General features: G+C 39.0%; 1 protein-coding gene across 7 annotated transcripts in view; it reads left to right on the plus strand.

Annotated features, from left to right (window-relative positions):
* FHOD3 (formin homology 2 domain containing 3) overlaps nucleotides 1–25,205 on the plus strand; it is a 375,703-nt gene that overhangs the window by 153,818 nt on the left and 196,680 nt on the right. For all 7 annotated transcript variants that reach the window (XM_041408064.1, XM_041408058.1, XM_041408059.1 and 4 more), the window contains exon 4: nucleotides 20,122–20,189. In XM_041408064.1, coding sequence (XP_041263998.1) covers nucleotides 20,122–20,189 — 68 coding nt within the window. The remainder of the gene's footprint in view (nucleotides 1–20,121; nucleotides 20,190–25,205) is intronic.

Below are 25,205 nucleotides of genomic sequence, written 5' to 3' on the forward strand. Positions count from 1 at the left end.
GCCCCTTCTGATTATGTTCTTTATTGCTGGCCCAAAAAACCAGGGCCAAGGCTGTAGAAAGTGGTGGGTATGTGTGGTGTGGATCATTAAGATTCCAGCTCCAAGGGAGAGGCTTCTAATGTTGTTTGGCATGATGCAGTGTAACCCAGAGCACTGTGTTTTCCAAGAGGGAGGTGTCAGTGTATTGATTTCAGCATTACGTGATGTGTGTGAGATGAGAAGTTCTCACTTCTCATCTCAAATCTGCAATGCCTGTGTCCCAAAGGTGAACCAACTTACCTCTGAGATTTGATGAAATGCCATTTTCAAGCATAGTGTGTGTACTGTGGAGACGTTTCCAAAACAGCAGGTGACATTTTCATAATTTTTGATTTGCAGAGTGAGTCTTCCAGAGGTAAGGTGGCTCTCTCCCATCTGTTTTGTATTGTCCTATGCAGTCCCAGGAGGGAGGGACAGAAATGAGGCCATGTTGATTTACTTCCTGATAGCATTTTTGTTGGGACGGGCATAGGAAGACAGTGCTGTTGTGTGTGATCGCACTGGCTTCAGCAGTTGGAACAGTAAGAGGAGAGAATCTAGGCTCTGGGAACTTGACAGTTTCCCAAAGCCTGTGCCTGTGCCTGGAAGCCTGTCAGATGTTTTAAACTAATGCTGCAGTCAAAATATTCACCTGTCATAAACTCCATTGGCAAACTGAGGCACAGGCACAGGCCTGTGGCAATGATTTGCAGCTGTAATCTTCATCTGCTTCACTTCTGTTTAAAATTAGGCTATTATTTTAATAATACATGCTGACAAGATTTTTGTTGGTGTGATATTTTAATGTTTGATGCTTCCCAATGCTTAAACAGCAAAGTCACTCTGAATCCATTGCAGTGGAGTATATAGATTAAAAGAATTATCTAAACCTTAACCACTTTGACATTTTTATTCATTTACCCTATGGGTCTTGTTATTCCAAGTTAGTTTATAGATGCATGGGATGCCTCATTTGAATACAGACCATTTTTGAGTGTTTTTCCCCATTACTAGCGCAAGTAACTCTTCTAATTTTTATGATATTGCACTGATAGCATAATGCAGTCAGAAAGCTCTTTAAAAATACTTGCCATAGAAATGGTTACAGCTGCAAATGGATACAACATTCTTCAGTATCTTTTTGTTGTTTGTTTTTAATTTTTAACTACACCATTACCCTTTTCCCCCTGCTTCCCCTGAACACGTGTGCATGCATGTTCTCTTCCTTGTCTTCATTTCTGTTGGGTGTAATTCTTTCCGGGTAAATCCTGTCTCTTGTGAGCTTTTTTTGATATATAGCCTCTTTGTCTTAAGACAGCTGTAGTGTCAGGCCCACCCACACTGTGCTGTCCCCATTGCTTTGAAGCCAATATTTCAAACATAAAATAGCCATCAAGTCTTTGCTTTGGTTCCGCTTGCTGGGGATGGCATGAAAACAAAAGTTTTTGTGTTTTGGGCTTTCATGTAAGTGAGCCAAATGAGTACAAGTTTCAAGGATTTCAACCAAGGACTTGTCATGAAAGCTGCTTTTGACTAAAACTAAAAAGTTTATCAAAAGGGAGGAAAGCGCAAACCAAATGTGTGCATACCATATCTCTTTAGCTTTTTGGCAAATTTTTTTTTTTGTGTGTGCGCTTGTCTTGTAGGAGAAAAAAGAAGTTCATCTTTTTATCACTTAATCTCTCCTGATTTAGGCAGAACCATGTCTGTGGATGCTGCAAGTTTGGTCTCTTGGGAGGGAGAGCTGTTTGTCTCCAGACAGAACGAACTGGTGTGACTTGGTTCGTGCTGCTGGACCACCACTCTCCTGTCTCATCAGGGTGGTATAGAAATGCTGCTGTGTGAAGTCATTCCCATGCCAAAGCACTTACACAAATCTGTTCACAGTCTTTTGCTTTCCCCTTCGGGAGGCAGTCTAAGAGAAAACGAAAACATGACCAAGGGACATGCAAACATGTTTATCTAGTTCCAAAAGTCTTTGGTGAGTAGGTAGTCCAGTGATGTATTGAAAGCTGTAGCCTACAAAGTAATTTCCAGCCATCTGCAAAAGATTTCTTTTTGTTAGGATTTTCATAGGACAGTGTCACAAAAAGAGAAGGAAAAGGAAACATGCCTGGCAGTGTACTGATTCAATGAAGTTTAATGCTAAGGAAGCAACTGCCAGGGAAAATTGAATGTAGATACTAGGCATTTAGGATTCCCAACTGATTTAACCTGCCTCCAACAGCACATGTAGCATGGCTAGAGTGCTCCAGCTTCAGGAATGTTCATTTCTTTAGGCAAATTATGGTGTAATGATAGAAAAATGATGCCTAATTTTTTTTTTTTTTTTTTTTTTTTCATGATAAAGTCTCATTTGTTTTGATAGTCTTTAGAGAGAGCACATTTGCCACATTCAGGTTCATCTATGAATCTTGGGTTTAAGGACTGATTGATTCTGAGGTTCAGATCATAGGTAGCTTTTTACAGGAACTTTGATTTCTTTATTATTTCTTTTTCATTACTGTTTTCTAGAGCAAAAGATTTTGAAGTGAGATGGTTTTCTGATTGTTTGTAGTCGGTGATCATCTTTATTCAGGGTACTTTACTTACAACCTGTAAACTGTAATCTGTCTATTACAGTTCTTGATGCAAGGAAGACCAGCATGCCAAAGCAAAAGAAGTTGTGGTGGGTATTGTTATACATCTTTCAGGGCATGTAATTTTTCAGTGAAATGTATATTTTGGTATTCAAGTATTGGATAAATTACCAATTATTTATCCAAGTATTGGATAAATATTATTGGTAGAGGAAAACAACAGTGTATTTTGATCAAAAGTGTGACTAAAGCAAGGTATCAAAAAATGCAAATGGCAAGATATACTTTGATTGTATGGGTGTGTTTGTATGAGTCATATATTTCTTGCAAATTCATCTTATATTACTGCTTAGTGTTGATGATGGATGTGATATAATACAGAGGACAAATTGAGGTAGTTTCTGGCTATCAATAGCATTTGATATCTTGAGGACTTCTGTAAGGTGTGTTAATGTCCTTAAAAGAAATGGGTTATATGGAATTATTTAAAAATCTGACTACCTTTGTTTAGCACAAGCACTGTAACTAATCCAGCCCCACAGCAGCTGAAAGATCTGTATAAAAACACACAGCTGGGGTGTGGAAGTGACCTTGTACGAATGTCATCTGTAATTCCACTTCTTGTCCTTCATTAATTTCTACGTTCGCTCTGCTCTCCTTGGAGCAGGGTTGGTTTCTGGTTTTGCTTTATTGCATGTCTTGTCACAAGCAAGCTTTGCTGAAGGTTGACAAGGCACCCCAGAAACTCCACAATGATTAGTATGTAACAAATCGGGTAGCAGACGTTTTTATGGATAGCACCTCTGAAGCTAGTCCCTTTCCCTCTGAATTTCTGCCTGGATCAGTAGCAAGTCAGATTTGTTTCTCACTGTAAGAAATATGTGTTTTGTAAGGAGCAAGTCCTACAGCTCGCCATGGGCAGCAGGATGCATGAGGGGCAAAGACAGGAAGAGGGCAGGCAACTTATACAGGACTGCATCCTCTCTGAAATACTGGCCTCTGTGTGGAGGATGCTCAAGTGTCTGCCCGTGGCTGATGTCCATGCTTTGCAAACAGAGCCAGAAAAGCAAGAAACTTTTGCAGGCCTTCATCCACCTGAAGTGTTGGGGATTGTTCCGACCAAAATTAAAACTGCCTTATCCTTGCAAGATGGGGAGAGACCTCCTGACTGTCATCTCAGTTGTTTCTCCTGTAAAAATTTCCTGGATGCTGTTATGCCACTGGAAAAAGGCAATTTCTCTGTGTGATTTATTTAATATGATTAGCTGTTGTCTCTGTTAATTAGTTGTGAAATACTACAAGACTTGTGCTTTCTGACCCTCCAAGACACGTATGACAAAGTGAAAGGAAAAATAGCTGTCCTGTACTGACTCATGGTCTCTGAAAGAATAGAGAAGATGTAAATAATACAGATATGCTTTATAAAGACAGAAGTCAGAGTAAGCCAAAGTTGCCTCCCATATTTTTCTTTAATTGTGTTATAGGAAATGGTTTTGAATTGTTTTATTTCCTAATAGTCACATCTTTATTAGCCTTGTGTTTTTCCTTCCTTTACCCCTCCTGTGAAATGTGTTGTACGTGGGAATTTCTAGCCTGTAAAACTTAAAAACCCATGACAGAAGAAGAGTTTATAATTTACAGAATCGTTGGCCTGTGTTCTTGCCTGCTCGTCTACGTGCACATGCTGAACTATCCCATGTTTTACTGTTGATGTGGACAACCTTAGGATTATGCAGACTTTTTAACTGTATATTTATGATTTTATTGGTCTTCATAAATTAAATGTCGCTTTTATTTTAGGAAGGACTTGTCAAAATGGTAGAATGAAGGGATTGAGGGGGAAACTCCATTGTTCCCTTCAAATGCAAATTCTTTTCTTCCTCTTTCTCCTCTGCACTTCATGGGGTGATTGGCACAGCACAGCTTGCCTAAAGTTTCAGCTCCCTGGTTGCAGGGAAGCCTGTGACATTAACTTTGTACTTAAATGTGCAAATTCCTTCTTTTTCTGTTTGCTGTTTTTAGAAACCGATGTAATCATAGCTGATTTTTCTCTCTTGAACCCTGGTTTAAGTTTTTGAAAAAGACCTCTACTGCTTTTTATTCTTTCTTTCTTTCTTTCTCCACAACTGTATACATTTTCAGTTAAAAGCTATCATCTGTGTGCATTCAGAGGTTATTTGTATTCGTTTTGTTTTCCCATTTTTATTGGTTTGATTCCTAAATGTTATCAGTGAGTTAGAGCTGAGCTCTTTTAATTCAAATGGCATAATGCCCAATCCTCTGAGATTAGCTGGCAAGTGATTCTGGGCATGGTGCCACCTGGCATTTCTCAGAAAGGGGCTGCTAATGAAACACCGGAAAAAAATAAGATTGTTCCAGACATGCAAAACCCTGAAGTTGCAGGGAGTGAGGAGTGACAGAGCTTTCACAAACACACCCAATATTCTGTGGCACGACTCGGAAACTACTCAGGAAATGCCATCCTAATACCTCTGCATAAAATTGATATTGAAGTGAACAAGTCTGAGTACAAATGAATTTTTCTTTTCTGAAGTTTGTGACTGATTTTTGGCACTTGCACTCAAGATTGGGTTGTCTGCAGTGCAGTTTTTAGGACTTGCACTTTTGTTCTCCTCTGATTTGCCTCATCATGGTGCAGCACCACAGTTTCCCACAGCACCAATCTTAAGGCTGGAGATCATGTCCTTCCTGGGTCCTCAGTTACAATGAATATAGACAGACTTCTCTGAGATCCTGTCTTGGATCTAAAGAAAGTTTGTTGGCTATAAGAGACTTTGAATGCAGTATTTCCAATTTAGTGACTGACATTTTCTGATTATAACTTCTGTTTCATCAGAAAACCTCCAAAAAAGCTCAGTGCCTGGATAAATAGGTCCCACGACATTTAGGGCTTTATAGGTCTAGACTAACATCTTAAAACTAGCAGGTTGCCCAAGCAGATTATGTATCATGGATTTAATATGTTCATGAACTAAAGTGCCACTTAACAAACAAGTTGCCAAATTCTACAGCTAAGGTTTCTGTACACACTTGAGAGGTTGGCTTATATACAGCATATGACAGTAGGCTGTAGGGCACTTATTTGCATAAAAAGCCTTGCCAAGAGCAATGAAAAAAAAGTATACAGTAAGAAAGTGTTCCTCAGTCAAAAGAATAAGAATATTGTTTTTTTTCTTCAAATCTTTGGCCTCTTCAGCTTCATTGCCTGCTTTCTGTATGAAAGATTAGTAGTGATTGCAGACCAGAAACATCACTGAGGCAACCTTGAGCAACTGGTTATTTCTTCATGGTTTTCCTTCTCTAGCTGACAGTAATAATATATCCTACATTTCTTCTAAGAAGCCACATTTTCCTGTTTTTTGAATGTAATAGAATATAATCAGATGTGCAAACCCTATTGTTTTCTTGCTGGAGCTGTCTTCTGTACTCATCCCTTGTCATCATCCTTATTTTCCAGTGTCTCTGTATAGGCTTTAGAAATAATAATAGGGTGGGAGTTGAGGGAGACAACTGTTCCATACTAGCTCTTGGAACATAGTGATTCTCAAAGGCAATGGTACAACATCATTGACTTAAGAGAAGCAGAGATTTTTCATTCTCAATTTACTGTCCCAGCTTTTACCCTGGCTTCACACTCCCAGGACACATCTGATTCCTGAAGTGAGAAAGGACAGGGACTTAGTTATTTACTCTGATGTCTGCACTAACCAACCTCTACTGTCGAGTGAAAGTGAGATGATGTAGTTCATAATGGGTTTTTATACAGTTGTCCAAAGGGGAAAAAAGTAACATATGAGGCAGCCAAACCATGTCGCAAACAGTTGAGGGTTTGTCAGGAACAGTGAACAGATCTTGAATTCCTGCAGCACATACAACACTTTGAACCATGTTTTTTTGAGTATAGGAAGCCTAGATAGAAGACAGGATTTGGTCCTTTTAATGTTCTTGCAGGTCTTAGCTGTTAACTTACTTCTAGTCTCATAGTTACAGACTTGTGTCAGTGTGATTAATGAGCAATGGAAAGTATGCAAAAAAAAAAAAAAAAAAAGGGGGAACAGTGAAAAATCTTCCTTCTGCAAGAGGCAAGAAGTAAAAAGGCAATAAATACAGTGCTTATCTTCAGTAATCACAGAATGAACAGTTTTTTCTGTCCAGTTTCAGGATCTCATTCAAAGCTCCATTGGCTTGATGTGCTTATACTAAGTGGATTTGTGAATTCGTGGATTTTATGCTGCTATGTTTTTACTAAAACTGGGAATTAAAAAAATTCACATTAAGTAGCTAAATGTGTGTAAAGTGTGCTGTAGTGTGTGCATTTTGCCTGGGGGAGCACTTTGCACAGCAGCTGGCTGTGTTTATGGTACAAATGACAATTCAAACCATGTAGCAATTAAGCTTTCTTATCACATGAAGCCTCTTAAAAAGAAGCTATTGTATTTATATGTGTAGAATATGTATATCATATATGTGGGCATACATTGTGTGTTAATATATATTGTATACATATGTATATAGATATTCTTCTGGTTAATTAGGTAAGTAGAGAGAGAGGTAGAGCTCTTTACAGCCAGTGACTGAGTTAATAACAAACAGAGAAAGCTTTAGTATAGCTGAATGCTTTCGTGTGGCTTTGGTCAAATTACTTAGAGGTGGAAATAATCAGCGGTTGAATTAAGCGAGAGGCCTGATACACACTGGAAAACCTCCATCGTCTGTCAGATGTTTTACAACTGTGATGAATGAGTTTGGATAAATAAGGCAAACATGTGTTAAACAAGTTCAGGCTGGGTTCCGCATGGTATGGTAAACAGAAATTGTGCTTGTGGAATGTTTGAAAATGTAAATGTCTGGTAGGGTGATATGGTTGGAGCGCTGTGAGGATAGTCTTTCTTTTTATGCTGCAAACTTGCCTGGAAGCTGTCCTGATCCAGCAGAGGATGGGGCCATATGGAAAGGAATGCCATAGCCTGAGTGACTTTTTGTTTAAATTATTTGTTGTGAAAACTGTTGATGTGGAGATGTTGAGGGGGAAACTTAGGCAGGAAATCATTTCAAGTGAGGCTAAGACTGCTCCAAGGTTTTTCTTGCCTCTGTCTCTGCAGACAGAGAGAGAGGTGAAGAGCTGATGCCCCAATGGGCAGCACACTATTGCTTGGAGAGGCATCAGCTAGCTTTTGTTTCAGAAGGGAAAATGTGTTGCCAGAGCAGTGGGTGGATTTATATGCCAGCTTCTCTCTGGCTGCAAATGCACTTAACTGAAGTCACTGATTTTCAAACAGAACTCAGAGAAGCATCTGGCACAGAGGTGTATAGTTGTGGTGTTTGTTAATGGGGGTGAAGTGTGAAATGATTGTTCTGATATTGGTTTTGTATTCCCAATCACACTGTTCTGGACCCTACGAGCATCGTGCATCTTGTTTCTGGAAAGTCTAGAATATTTTTCAGCTATGAAAATGGGGGAGAATTTCTAAAAGGGAAAATTTATACCTGATGAACACGGTCTTTTATCAGTAATTTCCTGCATTTAATACATGTAGCTTTGGGCACCTCTCTTCATGGAATCATGGAACTTAGAAATAGAAAGTGGAGATGTACACTACTTTTACATAATTTTTATGTGGATGTGAGACACCGAAGTACTTCTGTTGTTAAATCTTTGCAGTCTGATGTGCAGGTCCTTGAGAGAGTACAAAGGTGTCTCCACTTCTGAAAAAGCCTTTGTATTTCTAACAGTCTGAGTAGTAATAAAAGATAGTAACTGAAGGACAAAGAGATTGCTCTGGAGTACAGGACAGCAGCAGTTCTCTCTTGCAGAGCTGCTGTGTGCAGCATGTGAAGCTCGAGACTCTTGGCTGCCCCAGGGTGTCACCTTCCTTCCTCTTGTGTTAAGCTGCCTAGGGTGCCTGTGCCACGTTCCTGGGATGCCTGTTCCTGTTGCTGCTGCTGTAAGACATGGGACAGCAGATGGAGCATTGATGTGCCAGCCACTTGCACCCTCCGTGTGCCAGCGTGACCCAGGAGATGACAAGGCACAGGGTGCAGCACCAGTAGCAATGCTGGAAAGTGAGTTGTCCAGCAGATAACTGGCATCTCCAAGCCTCCTCAGCCTACTGAAGGAGGACTGGCCATCTGCTTGATCTGGCATCTGCATCAGATGAGAGTCATGCATTGGCATGGATTTAGCCTGAGATCGTAGTGGTTCTGTTCCAGTTTATTTGTGGGGTTTGCTTTTCAGTTGCCAAAATGGTGTGTTTTTCATATGTCCCAGCAATTTCAGAATGATGGGAAACTTGCTGACCCTGAATTACTTTGACATCTGCTAAAAGTATTTGTGCTGCAGTCTTTCCTTCTGCACATCTGATATTTCTTCATTCTCCCTCTGTTGCAAATCCATCTCTGTAAATTTAATTTCTGTTAATTTAACTATATCCTTCAAGTATTCTAAAGAAGTATCCTTCCAAAAAAAACTCTAAAATGCATCAAGACGCATGGGAAAAGGCAGTTTAAGTTATTAGAACAAAGCTAGTTAACGAGCTTATTGTTTTTGACTGAGATCACGTCTGCTAGAAACTATGAGACTGTTGCTGAAGGGATTGTTTTTTGTTGTGTGACTGGAACACTAAAACAAAACCAAATCTTTGTCTGTTGAAATGCTCTTTCTCCTCTATACTCAAAATCAGTAAAGGCTTAGTTGTATTGCGGTGTCTGGGTTTACACATTTAAAGATGTGAATTGATTAGAGGATGTGCACAAGAACAGGAAGGTGTAGAAATGATAAGCTACAAATGAAGTTCTTAACATAAGGAAGAGGCTATTATATTGAGATATTGCAAGCGTTTCAGACTGAGGAGGTGTGTATATTGAATTTAAATGATAAAAAATTGTTTTAGAAATCAAAATTATCATCACTAAATGTGATGAAAATTTGAAATAAATATCCTGAAGATGCTGTGGCATTTACATTGGCATTCTTTGCTTATTCTCTTTTCAAATTAATTTAGGGATAAAAAAAAATTGTGAAGATGAAGCCCCACTGCATTCAGGTGTCACCTCTAGAAGCTTTCCAGAAGGAATCTTTGTGATTGTGTGTGGATGATATTTCTGGGGGTTGTTGAAGTACAATTAAATACTAATCCTTAATATTGAAAGTGTGTCACAATCGCAGGCACATCTACTGGTTTTTGTGTTTCAGGATTTTGTGGTGGATTTTTGGTCTTGGCCATTTCAAATGGTCAAAAAAACCCCTAACGCTAAGATGGAACCAGTTGTCTCCAGCAGCATGGCTGTGAGACTCACATGCACATAGGCAATGCAGGCTCAGGTATTTTAAAATGCCCACACTTTTTTAATTGCTAGCAATCTGAGGAGAAGCAGCTTTATCAGGTTTTCAACATTAACTGCTGCTGCTGCTCCTCTTTTGCCTGTTGCGTTGCTGTCAGACGAATGGTTTCATCCTTGCTTTCCAAATTTCACAACAAATTGATGCTTCAATGCAGGCAGTTAATTAGGAGGCTGCATCCTCTGAAATGAAAGGAATAATTAAGTTCTGATGCACTTGTTGAGGCTGGACTTAGGATCACTGCAACAACTTGGTCTTGGAGATAGCATCTGATATATTTTGTCATGTATTATGCAACCAAAAAACTTGATATGAGCTTTAAGCTCAGGAGCTCCTTCAGGTTTTTGGCACAAAGGTGTGATGTAATTGCGCTCAGACGTTTTGCCTTTTGCCAAGCTGTCAGCACAGGTAAGGCATCCATAATTCAAGGAATAGTGCCTAAGTGCCTAGAGGGTGTGCCTAATTTTTTTTGGTTTTTTTTGGTGATGGGTTGCTATAATTTTCTTGTTGCTCTTTGTTTACTAATACTGATTGAACATGCAGAGCAACATGTTGGCACTGTGTTTAAAATGGAATAAAACCAGAAAACTCAAATCACGACTAGCGTATTCTTATTAAATATTTCTAATCCAGGAGGCACTGGCTAATGTGCTTGTTCAAGCACAAACACACAGGTCAGCAACTCAGAGACTAAGTTGTAAACTGAAACAAACATTAAAGGTTGGTCTCCACATACTTTTTAAAATTATGGTCTAACCTCAGTTTTGCTACAGTAATCTCTAAAGAAGCAGTAAGTTCTTCTCTATTATTTTCTTTTCTAGCAATTTTCTCCAGCCCCATTCTCCTGAATTATGTAACCTATATTTTAGCATAACAATTACTTTCCTGCTGTATTACTCTCTAGGGAACAATTTTGCATTAGCAGGGGAATGAACAAGATGACCTCTCAAGTCTTTTCCATCACCACTTGCTCTAAAATGGTGCTGTAGTATTTGACCTTGTTACCCAGCCTTTTCCCTTTTGTAACTCTTTGACTTTTACAGAAGAGAAGTTATAGCATTTTTTGGACATGCAGAAGTACTCTCCTTTGAAGCTGTCAACCCAAACTACTGTTTCCTGCACTTCAGAACTAAAGAGCATATTCGTGCCTTTTGCATTCAAGTGGAGAGGACCTATATCAATAAATCATTGTAGGGAAGTACACTATAGTGCCTGTTACATGGCTAGAATAAGTAGGCTGAAGAGGCAGAGGCTCTTTATTTTGTTAATATGTTGGAAGGGCTGTAACTTTTGAATATGGCTTTTTATTTCAAGGAAGGAAGGAAGACTGAGCTGATGGAGCAGTTTGTTCTGTGTGCATAGACCTCCATAGTGTCCCCGTGGGTTCAAAGTTATCAGTAGGCATTGGACTCACTGGGAAATGTAACTGTAAAGAGGAATTCTGTATTCTAGCTTACAAAATCAGAAAGGATACATGAGACAACTAATTTGGAACTGGAAATTAAAGCTGTGGTGATAACCAGATGGGAAGCGGATTAACAGCTGACTTGCTGTCCCAGTCACAGTTTTTGGCTCGTAGAACACCCCATGCATTTTCTTTATCTCTCCAGCTACAGCTAATTTTAAAAGCCTGGGAATTTTAATCATGGAAATTGGCAAGCTATTCAAGTTTCCTGGGATCTGTTGCTTTCTGTTTAGTGAAGTGATTCTTTGTTGACACTGAGTTTTAATGTCCCACTCTGATTTTTACTTCATACATTAGGTAGAACCTTCTGTTGGGCTTTCTTACTGCTTATGTCCTTTTTTCCACAGCAGCAAAGACAACTGACACAGGTTTCTGTAGTAGAGAATTGGGAAAACAGTAGTGAGCAAAAACATATAAAACTAAGAAGAAAAGTACAAGCCATTTTTGTCAGGCAGCTTCACCCTGCTCTCAGCCCATATTGCCTTATGTGTCCTTTCTTTTGATTATTGACCAAGCAGGGCCTTAATATGCTAATTTAGAAATGGAAACAGTAAGAGGAAGTTTTGACGCCATCAGTTTTTAGGATGTCTAGCATAATGCGGTGCAGCATACAGGGAGAGCCCCGTCTTCCACAGCTTTAAATGCCTGGGTCCAGCAGATGAAGACTAAGGTTTCCTTTTTCACTTAACTGTGTAAACACTTGCTGCATTTTAACATCTCTCTTTAGTGTAAATCATTGTAATTTGTTTGCCATAATGTGTGCAGATAGCACGACAAATCTTCTTCCTATTTCCACGTGGATGGGGGTCTGTAGAAGTAAAAGCATAGTAATTTAGAGCTCTGTAAAGGGGAAACTCTGGCTAATGGTTTATCCATGACATGTAGTTTGCTTGAAACCAAGCAGAATATGCAGAAGTTTGGTAGAAATGGTTGAGAAGAGATCATTATATTCCTTTTATGCTACTACATGGGTTTTGGCTGAGGTAGAGTTAATTTTCTTCATTGTACCTAGTTTGGGAGAGACTTTTGGACTGTTTTGGATTTAGGCTGAAGACACTGCTGGTAATCCAGGGATGTGTTTGTTACTGCTGAGCAGCACTTACACAGAGTCAAGGCCTTTTCTGCTTCTTGTACTACTCCATCAGTGAGGGGGCTGGGGATGCACAAGAACTGACCCCAGCATACCAAAAAGGGACATTTCATGTCATATGGTATCATGCTCAGCATACAAAGCTGGGGAAAGAAGGAGGAAGGAGGGAACATTGTGAATGAAGGTATTTGTCTTCCCAAGCCACTGTTAGGTGTGATGGAGGCCTGCTTTCCTGGAGATGGCTGAACACCTGCCTGCCCGTCAGAAGTGGTGAATGAATTCTTTGTTTGGTTTTGCTTGTGTGGGTAGTTTTTTCTTTACCATTAAACTATCTTTATCTCACCCACGGGTTTTGTCCTTCTTACACTTCCCATTCTCTCTCTCATCTCACTTGTGGGAGAGTGAGTGTCTGCCTGGGCTTGGCTACCAGCTGGGGTTAAATCATGACAGTGGAGTATGATGAAGACTGGAAAGTCCCTTCTACCAGATATCTGCGTAAAACCCTCCCTCTTTTAAATCTCATGGAATTATTTAGATGTTACTGTAGTTTATGCTGAACCTCCAGCACTGACAACACCTAGAACCAAGGCTAGGGGAGTCACCAGGACATTCCGGAATGTTATGTTCAGAATGAAAAATACCTGTTGTTGCATGTCTGTGATTCCTCATCCTCAGGGTCATCGTGCTTCTTCTTGATCTTATGAATGAACTTTTCTTATATATTAGTCATTTCCCAATTGATTGAGTCTCATTTCATATCTCTTAAAAATACAGGAGCAAGAAGTGAGGGAGGACACCTGTACCTGCTGGAACAGTTACTTTTTTCAGTGGATTTAAATGTATAATCATTCTTGTGCTGACAGTCTTATGTTAATTCCCTTGTGATAGAAGTTAAGACATTTGGCATTTCAGAGAAATAGTCAAAAAATATTAGCTCCAACCCATCTTCCTAGAGTGGAACTTTGCCATGTGTACTCTCCCTGTGGAAATCCAGGGACTCTTTCAGCGGACTACTTTTTGCAGTGTCAGGAAAGCAGACTTCTTCTTTCAAAGAGGCAGAAAATCCCATGCATGAGTGTATACAATTGCTCTGAAGTGCTGACCGAATTGGGTATTTTTCATTCCCAGGGGAGATCCTGCCCTGGAGTTCTCCCTGCTTGTCAGTCCAAACCCACAGGCTCCCTGGGGTTTGCAGGTGGCTCTTTGCACTCTTTACTTTGAGCCTCTGCCAACATGGCTTTAGGGTATGGGATAGGAAAGGGTGTCCAAGACTATTTTGTCTTTCCCTCCTCCCACTCCCCACCTGCAGGTCCTTTACAGAGAAAGGGAATAAGGATGCAGGCTTGAAGCTGAGCTCTTCTCATATGCAGGCGTAATAGGATCCTTTCCCGACAAAGGATCCCCCTCTCCCAGTGGGGGCAAAAGACCCTGCTCGCTGAGGGGACCCACTGTCCCAGATAATTAGCTAAGCAGCTGCTGTGTGTCTGAATGAAAAGGAGAGCAGGGAGGTTTTTTTCTCTGCCGGGGAGCTGGGGCAGCATTCCTTGAAGGCAGCCTGCGCATTCCTCCAAAGCAGTCGGTGCTGACAGTGATGTGGGCTCAGCTTCCCAAAATTTGTACGTGGCCACTTGCTTTGCCTAAGGTCCTTTATTGTGACAAAGTTCCTTTTCTGTGCTAAGTGCTAACCATCAATCCTTGGATCAGTGGGAGAATATGTAGCTTGAGTTCAGATGTGACACGTTCCACTAATTAATGCATAACCATTTATCCAGACAAAATAAGATTCAATTCAGAGGGAAAGAAAGGAAATTTGTAATATGCAAAACAAAGTAATCTCAGCAGAAGCAGCAATTGTGTTAATGTAATAGTGGGCAATATGCCTGTGAATGAATCCCTTCTTCGTGCATTTTCTAGGGGGTCTGGGAAGAAAAGGAGAGCGCCTTGTCTGGCCAACACATTTATGACTAGCTTTCGTGGACAAAAGCTAAACTAAGAGCCTATCTTGGCACAGGACCAGGTCTTTTCTTAGAGAACTGCTTTAATTTGTTTGACATAAAGTGAAAGACTGGCACACTATGCTAATTAGTTTTATATACAGTTGTTTTATAGATCTGCAGCACTGTATGTACCCATGGGCCTACTCAAGTGAAGTCTGCCTGGCTGGTTCCTGATGCCTGTTTGCAGAAGTGGACCCATTTGCCTGACTTGTTGCTGTATTGCTCAAATTTTTAGTTCTACAATTGTATACATTCATTCTGATAAAATAACATGCATTTAAAATGGGAATAGTTCAGTAATAAATTTAGAAGTGTGGCATGGGCATTCGCAGAAAGAATGAATGACAAAATTTCTCACTATTATAAACACTTCTTTTTATTCTTTCAAGTTTTTTTCGCCATCAGTGCTGCTGGAAAGGTAGGCAGTTCATTTAAAATTGAAAAGCCTTTTAATTTTATTAACACTTCTTCCTAGTGAGCATTTTAAATAATATTTTATTCCTTGTTTCAGGGAGAGGAATTAATTTTTTTAGTTTCTAAGTACTTGCTAATTGGCTAGTGGCTACTGAAAGCCAGAGAATGTTGCTACTTCTGTCCAATGCCAGGTAAAAATGAAAGGCAGGAAATGTTTCAAATGTCATTTAAGTGGATCTGCACCAGGTATCCTGCTAATGTAATCAAATGTGGAGTTAATCTCCCTTTTATGTTTTTGTAAGGAAAGGAGCTTCATCTTGAAATTATAGTTTAAAGAAAAGAAGCATGGATGGGAGACATGGAGGTCATTCAGGCAGCAGCAAGTGAAGCAGAGCAACTCCCATTTGTGCTCAGCCAGATGTTCACAAGCCTTTGCCAACAGCTCAAAAGGCTGATGCTGTATAAATTACTATATCCCAGGGACTAATTCAATGGGTGTGATGGAAGAGGAAGGGAGGAGGATGGTACCCTGTCGGTCAGAGGTCAGGTGTAACACATGGGACTGAACCAAGCAATGTTCAGCCAGTTCCACTTTTTCTTTTATTACTGTGGATTGAGAACACTTTTTTTTTCTTTTTTTTTCTTTTTTCCTCATAGAAGACAAGAAAAGGCAGTACTTTATTTAAGAATATAAGGACAAATTACTATTTTCTTTAAAAAGTCCCTTTTCCCATGTAATCAAAAGAGGTGAAAACCACAGAAATTTAGAAATTTGAGCCTCTGACAATTATCTTTGAAAATATAGAATCCATTTGAAAGCTGCAAGTTGTCTGATAAAACATCTTTAAAGGCTTCTCTTCCTTTCTGAAAACATGTTGATTTCAAACCAAACTGCCTTCCCTCCACTGCTACATTTGTACCAAATTCACCTATATGAATCCCTTTTCACTTAGCCCAAGTTATTTTCCACAAAACTAAAAACAAGCAAAAAATACAGAGTAACAAATAATATTTTTCTTTTAGAGCATAATGGCTTCTCTTAACCCAAGTTCTGCTGTTGCAGGTTGCAACAGCAACCAAAATAGCCAGTTGCAGGTTGCTACCTGTCACACCTGTCTGGCTCTACCAAAAGTCTGGTTATCTGTGATTCTCTGCCTCTAGAAATAAGTGCTGAGCCAAGGAAATCTGTTTTTCAAGGACGTACACCTCCCTGATATGATGTGAAGGATAATTTAATAAAAGTGATTGATTCTTAGTTCTTGCAGTAAATAAAACTCCGGCCCATACCAGTACCTGGTTTTCTATCAGTTTCAGAAGAGTTGACTCTGATTTTGAACGTTAGAGATTGGCAGAGCTGATGCTTTTCAATTTCTTTGGATATCTTACAGTCTACAGATTAAAAACAGGGTTTCAAGTTTACTGGTGTACCAGCTCTGTATCCCAAGTGTTGCTCTATCAGTGGGAAGCCCATGGAGGGGCAGAGTGACTTTTCTTTCATAAAATAAGGAAATAAGCAGTGCCCTCTAGTGTTAGTTAACGTCAGAGGAAACCACAAGGAGAATTTTCTGTCATCTGTGTATATGCAATTAAAAGTATTTCACAGCTACGGATGCAGCTCTTTATTTCTTGAAGAAAAGTCGTAAAAGTGGCTTCAATAGTGTCACTTATCAGGACACGGCTGTCAAAGCCACCATCATTAATAGGCAGATGAAGTCTGTGTGTCAGATATCACAAAATCCCTGACCTATGAGCCCACTGACCTGTTTTATCTTACCTTGAAGTATATGAATATACAATGTCTCCAGCCTACACCTGGCCTGGAGAAGGACAGGAAATGTGGCCAGAGAAGTTTCGGGGAGAGGTGTTGCAGCACATGTTCCTGCTTGAAATGCAGAAGTTTGTTTGCTGGTGTAAAGCAGTCTTGGTGTCCATATTCAAGCTTATCTGACAGCTAATAACAAAGCAGTGAACCTGTGAGTCTTTTGAACTGTCCTTGGAGCACCTCAGAATTTTCTGGGTTTGGTGATAGTAGCAGGCTAGACTACTATTTCAAAGCTGTAGGAATCATTTCTTTCCATTACAGACAGCTCTGCCAGGGAGGTACTATGGGAATTAGTCACCTCTGTGCTTTAACATGGAAAGTTATTTCTCAGTCTGCTTCATAGGGCAACACTTTAAACTGCTTATGTCAAACAAGCATTAAAAAGCATTTGCTGTCTAGTTTCTGAATCATCTGCAGTGTGAAAACTTTGTAAGCACATGTGGCTTTTCCTCTCTTTCTCATTTTTATTTTTTTTTTTAATTTTGTTTTTCTACCACAGCAAAAGAGCTCGGAACTGATTTTTGCCTTTCAGTTTCTTCTGATGCATTTTTGTAGCCTCACTAGCCATCTAGAGCTTTTAGGATGAGCCTAAGGTCCCTGTGATGCTAAAGTTACTGTTAGCAAGTGGAAATTCTCTAAGGCCTTGAGAACATCTTAGCAAGCGTCCCCCGGCTGTAGTCTGAAAAACAGAATAAAAGTACAAGCTTTTTTTAAGGGTCCATGCAGTACCTTGGCTTACACAAGCTTTTCCTGCCCTGAGTGAGGTTAATCCTGGACTGAGGTTTTCTAAACCAAAACATCTTCTGATGTAGCATTGCCACCTCACTTTCCTCCTTGGGTTATGGTCAGTGAATGTTTCTGGTGGCTGCCAACGCTGTTATAAGTGGGTATCAAGACTTAGGCAGAGAGTGTGTCACCCATGTGTAAGAGTAACAGGTGAAGATGCTGTGGACTTGTATTTTTGAGGTGATTGAACAAGATCAGCTCTGTGTGAGGAGGTACCTGCGAGTGTACATTGTCTCTGGAACAAGATGTCAGAAGTGAGATGAGATGACTTAACTGGACTGTCACTCCTCAGATGGATTTGCAACCCACCTCAAACATTTGTGACCTCAGATGGATTTGCAACCCACCTCAAACATTTGTGACATGTGCCACAACTGTTGGCAAACTTCATACTTGCAGTAGTTGTTGATTCTTAGCTCTAATGACAGACCTCTTTTTGAGCTGCAGTCAGTAACTTCTGTCCTCCTTGCTACAGACAAGCAGGGAGAGCATTGTTTGTGCTGACTGCCAAGGATGAGGTTATGCTGTGTGAAAACACCAAGGGGAAAAAATGTTCAGCATTGTTCCTCTGAGATGTACCAAAAATCTTCACGCACCAGTGAAACAGCCAGCGTTATGGTATCATAACAATGGTTTGTTAGGACTTCACCCCAGGCTGGGATGATGATTTCTGTTTAAGACCAAGACCAACAGATGGCATTTGTTAGGACATTGATATTTATGTACAAAGTTGCCAGGACTTTAAGAATTGGTGCCTCTCTTAATTAAGATGATAATGCACTGCCTTGTTTGGAGACTTTCTGCTCATAATGATGCTGGTGAATTATGAATAGAGGGAAATTAGTAATAACAAATGCCAGATGGAGGTAACTTTCAAAAATAAATATTTTCTGTAATGTGGCATGTAAAGTTGACAGACCGGGTCTTAGAAGATCTTTATTATTCTTTAGGCTTTCCTGACAGACTTACTCTTTATCCTGCCAAGAAATGTGGTCCCACATGCCAGTGCGTTTTTAAGTGAGAGTAATTAAAGTGTGCTTCTAAGTTTATGGCTTGAAGTGAAATCCGTTCCTCCAATGTTTTGTCAAGAATCTATAAAAGTGCAAGAAAGGAGACAACTTATAAAAACAAGAGTTTTGCCAGTTCTGTACATTCTGCCTTTGAAATCAGAGGCAATTAGGGATGAACAAAACTACTTTCAAAGTTTAAAAAAAAATAGTGTTAGTTCTGCTGACACTTTGTTTGGTATTTTTCCTTTGGTTGAAGATGACTGTTGGAATAAGAAGTGTTTTTTTTTTTTTTCTAAAATTAACTCCGCCTTCCTTGACTGAAGTAAAAAATTATCACTGAGTTATAAATGCATTGAATCCTCAAATACTACTCTCTCTTTTGCAACTTCCTGACAGGGAAATAAAATTTAATTTGGTTTTCCAGTGCAAAGTAGTAATTGAAAGAGAAATGGACAAGGGAAAGTAAGATATAAAATGTTGGGGATATTTAATTTTCCTGTAAGATTATGAGCATTCCATGGGCATTCCAGCTTTGATCTCAGGACCTGCTGGCCACTACAGGCCACTACTCTGCTGATTGCAGGGAGGGTGCTTTCATGATGATTTGTGGATGAGGCAAGTGTGTCATCTGAGGTGACCATGAAGATTTGATTTTCCTTTGTCATTGCTCTTGGCTTACAGTAGTGTAATAAAATTAAATTTAGGACTGTAGATGTTTTGCAAAAAGTATCTTTCTATCAAATACACCAAGTGTAATAGACCAGGAAGTCTTGAATAGCTCACCTTCTGCTCTATCCCTGCACAGTCACAAATTTGCAACAACAGACTTGAAAGGCACGGTCCAAGACTTCTTCCAAAGGCACAAACATTGTAGCAGGGTTCAGAAGGATAGCAGAGTTGCTTTTGTCTTTAAATTATTTCTGTGAGAATGCATTAGTAGGGGAATAAATGAAGTAATACATTTCAGTATTGGATGATGAAAAGAAGGCTTCTGGTTCATTTAGAAAAAGGTCAAGATCAGTTTTCAGGAGAATAAAACACTGTTTTGAATTATGCTAAGAACAGACTGTCCGACTATTTCTGGTATTAACGTTCATTGCTATTGGAGAAAGGATTTAACAATAGAAAGATGAGAACATGAGAAAAGAATGTCTAGAGGGAAGGCAATCAAAGATGGGATTCAGTGGCTCTAGCTTTGATAACAAAGGCAAAGAGTGGTCTCAGACAAGTCTTTTGAGATTAATCTGGTACTTTCAGTAAACCCTAAATTTACCTAATGCAGAAAGACTATTTCTAATCATTTAAAAAACTCCAGAGACAATTGTTTCTCACTGATCTTGTTGAAGATATTGTGAATTTACCTGAAAGATGCCATCTTAAGTTATAGACAACTAAATCCTGGTTTACATGCACATTTAATGAATAAGTCCTAACTTTTTAAAAAGCTAACTTTTTTTAAGAGAAGTCCGCCTAATGGGAAATGGGTGCTGTGATTCTTTCAAAAGCGTACTACATTCTTGCTATGTTGTCATTTTTGCTTATGCTGAAGTTTTTTCTGTTGTCTTATTTTGTTTTCCCAGAAAAACTTTACAATTCCAGTGGACGGGAACTGAGACGGGCACTTTTTTCCTTGAAACAAATATTTCAGGTGAGCAAATAATAGCTGTCTATTCTGTGATTTGAACATGAATTTAATTTCTTCCTTTTAAAAAAATTTAATTTAGAGAGTAACTTGCAGTTTCTGGCAAAAGAGATTTTTAATACTTAATTTGTAATTTAGAATTGGCCAATTCCTTTTTAGAGTCTTTTATTTTTGTGATCTGCATGTTCCTTCAGTCTGTCAGAAGGATGAGATGTGGCATAATGGCAGAGTGAGGAGTGTAAACCTGCCAGGAAAGGAGTCAAGAAAATTGAAACTCTTAGGTGGAAATGTAGACTTCTCTTTAGACAGTGGCATATCTTGGTATTGGGAAGAATAGTAGGGGAACTTGAAAACGTGAGTCAGGGAAACCATGAGTTAGAGTGATGGCCTGGTGTTGGTCTGATAATGGACAAATAGTCTGGGTTCAGGTTTTCAAAACCTGAAAAGACTTGTGGGAGACATACAAACTATTCTGATGAGGAACCAAAATGTACTGGGAGATGTCTGAATGTGTTTGAATTTAGACTCAGTTTAGAGGAAAAGATTTACAGATAAGCCAGACAGATGCTGCATAGAGCTGAGGAGGATATGGTAGTGACTGATCATTTTAAGGAAAGTCATGGATTTGAATGTGAATGTTGATTGTGGAGGAAATCAGAAATCTGAAGGATTTGGGGTCCTGTGGAGAAGTAGACAATGTGATAGACAAGTGGTGTGGTGCCACTTCATTTGCTTGAATTAAAATCTTGGATTTCAGATTGGTTTCACTGGATAAGGAGAAGGCTTGGGAAAACTGCAGGACTGCGAGGAAACTTGTTGGAGAGAAGAGGTCAGGAATAGTAAAAAAAAAAATCCCATCTGTGTGAATTAGAGCATGCTCTCAATGCAATTCTAAAATGGAATTCATTTGAAACATTCCATTATCAGTAAATATAAGTGAGAACAATAAGAGGAGCACTTCTTTACTAATGGATCCAAATGGAGGATGAAAACCTATAATCCTTTTTTTAGCTAGAATAGATAGGTGGAAAGATTTTGAACTCTTAGTTTAACATTTTTGCCTTGTTTTAAATAGACATTTATTCTAAGAAGAATGAAAACATTTAAGAAATCTGCAAGACTTCAGAATTGCAAATTTTCTAAACACATAACCCTTTTTATCAGTTTCAAATTTAGAATTTAGAGAATGCCAGAATTAAAATTTTCTAAACAATATGAGTGAGTGGTGAAGGGTGGGCCATTTAACGTTAAATTTTGATAGTTGAAGATGTGTTCTGGGTCAGAAAAATGTCCCTGATTTTTGAGATTTTTAGACAAAGAAAGGAGTTCCAGCTCAAAACAGTCTGGTTATCTCATGAGTGAAGATTGGGAAAATCACTGTCTTCAAGAAACAGTCCCGCATTCCCAGAGGGAGACTGCTTGAGAGTCACCGGGATGCAAGTTGGGTTTCCAAGGTGGAAACCCGGTGAGGTTGCCAAGCATGTGGCCTGTGTGCTCACAGGAAATCAGGCAGGTTTCCAAGAGTCTTTTCTGGTTTCTTCTCTTTTTGTGCACCTCAGCTGTTTCTCTGAAATGTTTGTATTTCTCTGAATTTGTGTTACACAGATAATTTGGGCACTCACACATATTTAGCAATGAGATGCTAAGCCTCTCTTCCCATCCATACTGCACCTCCCATCATGAATTCCCTTCCACCATCCATGCCCTTCCATCATGATTCTCCCAGTTTGGGTATTCGTAAATGCCCTCTTCCCTGTAGGTTATTTGAAGTCTAATAGGTATTTATGAGCACAAGTGCTCAGTGCATTCAGAGAACACACCAGTAAGATCTCTGACTTCCAGCTAATCAGTTGTTCTAATGAAAATGCTGTTTAAATATTTATTCTAGTTAATTTAAGGGGTTGACTGTGTTGAAGAGTAACAAGAAAGAAGGGAAAAGAGATGCAGAAACCCATATCTGTGTATGAATTGAGTTCTGAGTGAAACCTGTCTGGCTGTTTCAGGACATAATTTTCCTTGAAGAATTTAACTTTCTTGTTTTCTGATGAATGTGGTAGGGAAAGGAATTTAGGAATTCTGAGTTATCACATAAAGAAGCTCTTTCCAGTGGAACTGTGGCTAACTGTTGAGCAAACATACCCTTAAAAAATCTACATATACTCTTAAAACACAGGTTCTCTTAGGAGGGACTTGAAAAGTGTTCCTTGGCCTGGAGAGTATTCATAGAATATGCACAAGTATTTGAGGTAGAAGACTTTCAATTGGAAAACAAGCCCCTGCCAACCCAGGTTTACCTGCCAGCTTTGCTGTCCTTAACGACAGCATTGCTAAGGGCATCCTTTGAGTGTGATTTTGGTTTATCTCATAGTGAATCATGAGAGAGAATGTAAAGTAATTTTGTATCAGTTTTAGGCAGAAAAGCTGTTCTAGTTCTTTAGTGAGGAAAAATACAAGTAAATATAATGAGGTTAGATTATAAATGAAACATTCTTGTCAAAAATGTTTTGTTTTTTTTTTTTGTTTTTTGTATATGACATGAAAGTATGTCAGCATTAGAAATCTGTCATTATGGTAATAGTTTTTTTAAAGTGTGTTTTTCAACATGAATATGTTTTTTAATTTTGTATGCCCTTTAAAGAGAGAATTTTAAATTCCTTGAGAGTGTAACATTTTGGAAATAAGATGTTGATTTAAAAAGAGTGTTTTCATAATAACTAGGTTTCCAAGTGTTATGGAGACGTCATCATGTCTTCAAGTGCCAGGACAGTTCATAACACCATTTTTTCATAATTTCATCATTGCTGACTTAATTTGGCACAGTTCCACATCAGGATCATTTTTAATTTAAAGACATTCAAGTAGTGTGCAGTGTCTCATTTGCATTAATTGGGAATAAGCCCAAGTTTTCCATTGAATTTGAATTCCAAATAGTCAGAGCTCTTGATTTTTCACGTGAGGCCTCAGCAAAGCTTAAAAATGTTTGGCAAGAGCAGTGTCTTTGTTTCAAAATTTAGATGAAAGATTCATTTGGCAAGTCCACACTTGGAATTTCTCTTTGATTTCTTCTGGTGGGCTGGTTTTGGCAAAATGATGAAGGTTATGTGGAGCGTTTTTCTTTGACAGTGCTGCCATTCTTTTCCAGTCATTCATTCTGAAGGGGTGAGAGAGCCACAGTCATCATCCTTTTCTGGACTGTACTGAAGTTTTCTTCCTCTGTTTACCAGTATGCTTTTTGACAAACAATATAGAGTAAGATAGGATTGACAACCAGTACAGTTTCTCTCCTTTTGAATGAATTTTCTGACAGACTTCCGAATTGCCTCGTTCTTGTATTTATCAAAACCTCATGACTTTTGTGCAAAGTGCTAAAACTTCCAAAGACATTGAGCAGAATCCAGCCAAACATGGCACTTAAAAAATCAGGATCAAAAAATGCTCTTCATTTCATAAGAGAGCTAAAAATACATCTGCGTAAAACATTTAATGCAATATCACTCTTAAAAGCAAAAAAATTGAGCAAAACCACAAAAATGAATAAAAATAGTGCCGTGAGATTTAAGTGATACTAAAAAAGTTTATGTAGTGTGGCCTGTGATACAACAGGATGCAATATAAAGCAGGCATGCTTTAGAACCTGTAAGCAAGTGTACCTTGTAGTTACAAAGCACAGTTTCAAATCATGCTGATTGCATAATTTCAAAATAGGAAATAAATTGATAAGAATATGATGCTGTAAGAAAAATAAGAAAGCCATAAAGCACATTTCAAGTCTGTTGAAACATTGTGGAAATCTGCTTATTAAAATTTTGGAAAATATATTTAATCAATATCAATCAATGCACTAGGTTTTCTGATAAGCAGACCTCAAGTGTATATTTTAAAGTCTTCAGGAAAGAAAGACAGTTCTTTTTTAGGATTGTTTTGCCTGCAAGTGTCATTTGACAGGGACAGGGGCAGGAGATCTCCCATTCGTTTTCTTAAGGAGCCTAGACTCCTGTTTTGTGTTGTGACCAGACTATCAAGGGGACACAGTTACAAAATTCTCTTACAGAATTTTCATCTGTTGTTGAGAAATTCATTAATCATTGAACAATTGAGCTTTGTGTTAAAAAATGTCACAAAGAACAGCTATGTGGGGGCCCTGGAAACATTAACTAGAAGGTGTTTGGAAGACACAATCTTATCAGTGAGTGAAATCAAATGTCACACACTTCAGCTGCTAAGAAGTCATCAATCATCCTTAGGAGTGCAGAAGGAGTATTCTGTGTTTGCCCCATTGATCTCAAGGAAGGAGGCTGCTCCTTCCTCTCCTGCAAGCATGACTAATGACTCCTTAGGGTTTGAAGCTGTGTGACACTTGATTTAGGGGCTGCTGTCATCACTTGTGAGGAGGCTGCCTGCCACTCTCCCCTTTAAGAGCCTCTTGGAAGTGTTCTTGTTTAAGTCATGAAAAAGCAAAACCTTCATTTCCTTCACAAATCAAATTCACCAGAGTTCTATGTAGCAGTTTACAGATCTGTTTAATCCTATTTTACAAAGGAGATGTCTCATTACTGTTTAGAGATTATAAATAAAATAGATGTGACATTAAAGGCCAAAATTAGTTTCTCAGTTTCATTAGCAAGTAGAGTGCCTTTTTCATGTCTAGACAATGTTACAGGCCAAGATCTAAACAGTGCTTAATGAGAGTAAAAAATGTGAACTGCATACACCATAAAGATAGCCTAAAACTTGGGAACCCACCAGTATTCCTTCTCTAATCACTGTGAATGCTTGAATAGGAAATTATTTAGTATGATGCCCCTGTCTACTTCAGCTTCCTCAGGTATGTAATACAATGCCTGGATGTTGCTTGATCTGTTGCTTGTCTGCCATGAAGAATATAAGTGGAAGGATCTGCTCTAGGTGACTTTTCTAGGAATTTTTAGTTCTGCTATAACTGGGAGGACAAACACTTGTTGATGTATCTGCTGTCTATGAAAGGTGAAAAAAAAATGAAGTTCTGTCCCCATCAAGTCAGTG

This window comes from Onychostruthus taczanowskii, unplaced genomic scaffold (genome assembly GCF_017590055.1).
Source record: "Onychostruthus taczanowskii isolate IOZ18803 unplaced genomic scaffold, ASM1759005v1 scaffold29, whole genome shotgun sequence".
Lineage (NCBI taxonomy): Eukaryota > Metazoa > Chordata > Aves > Passeriformes > Passeridae > Onychostruthus > Onychostruthus taczanowskii.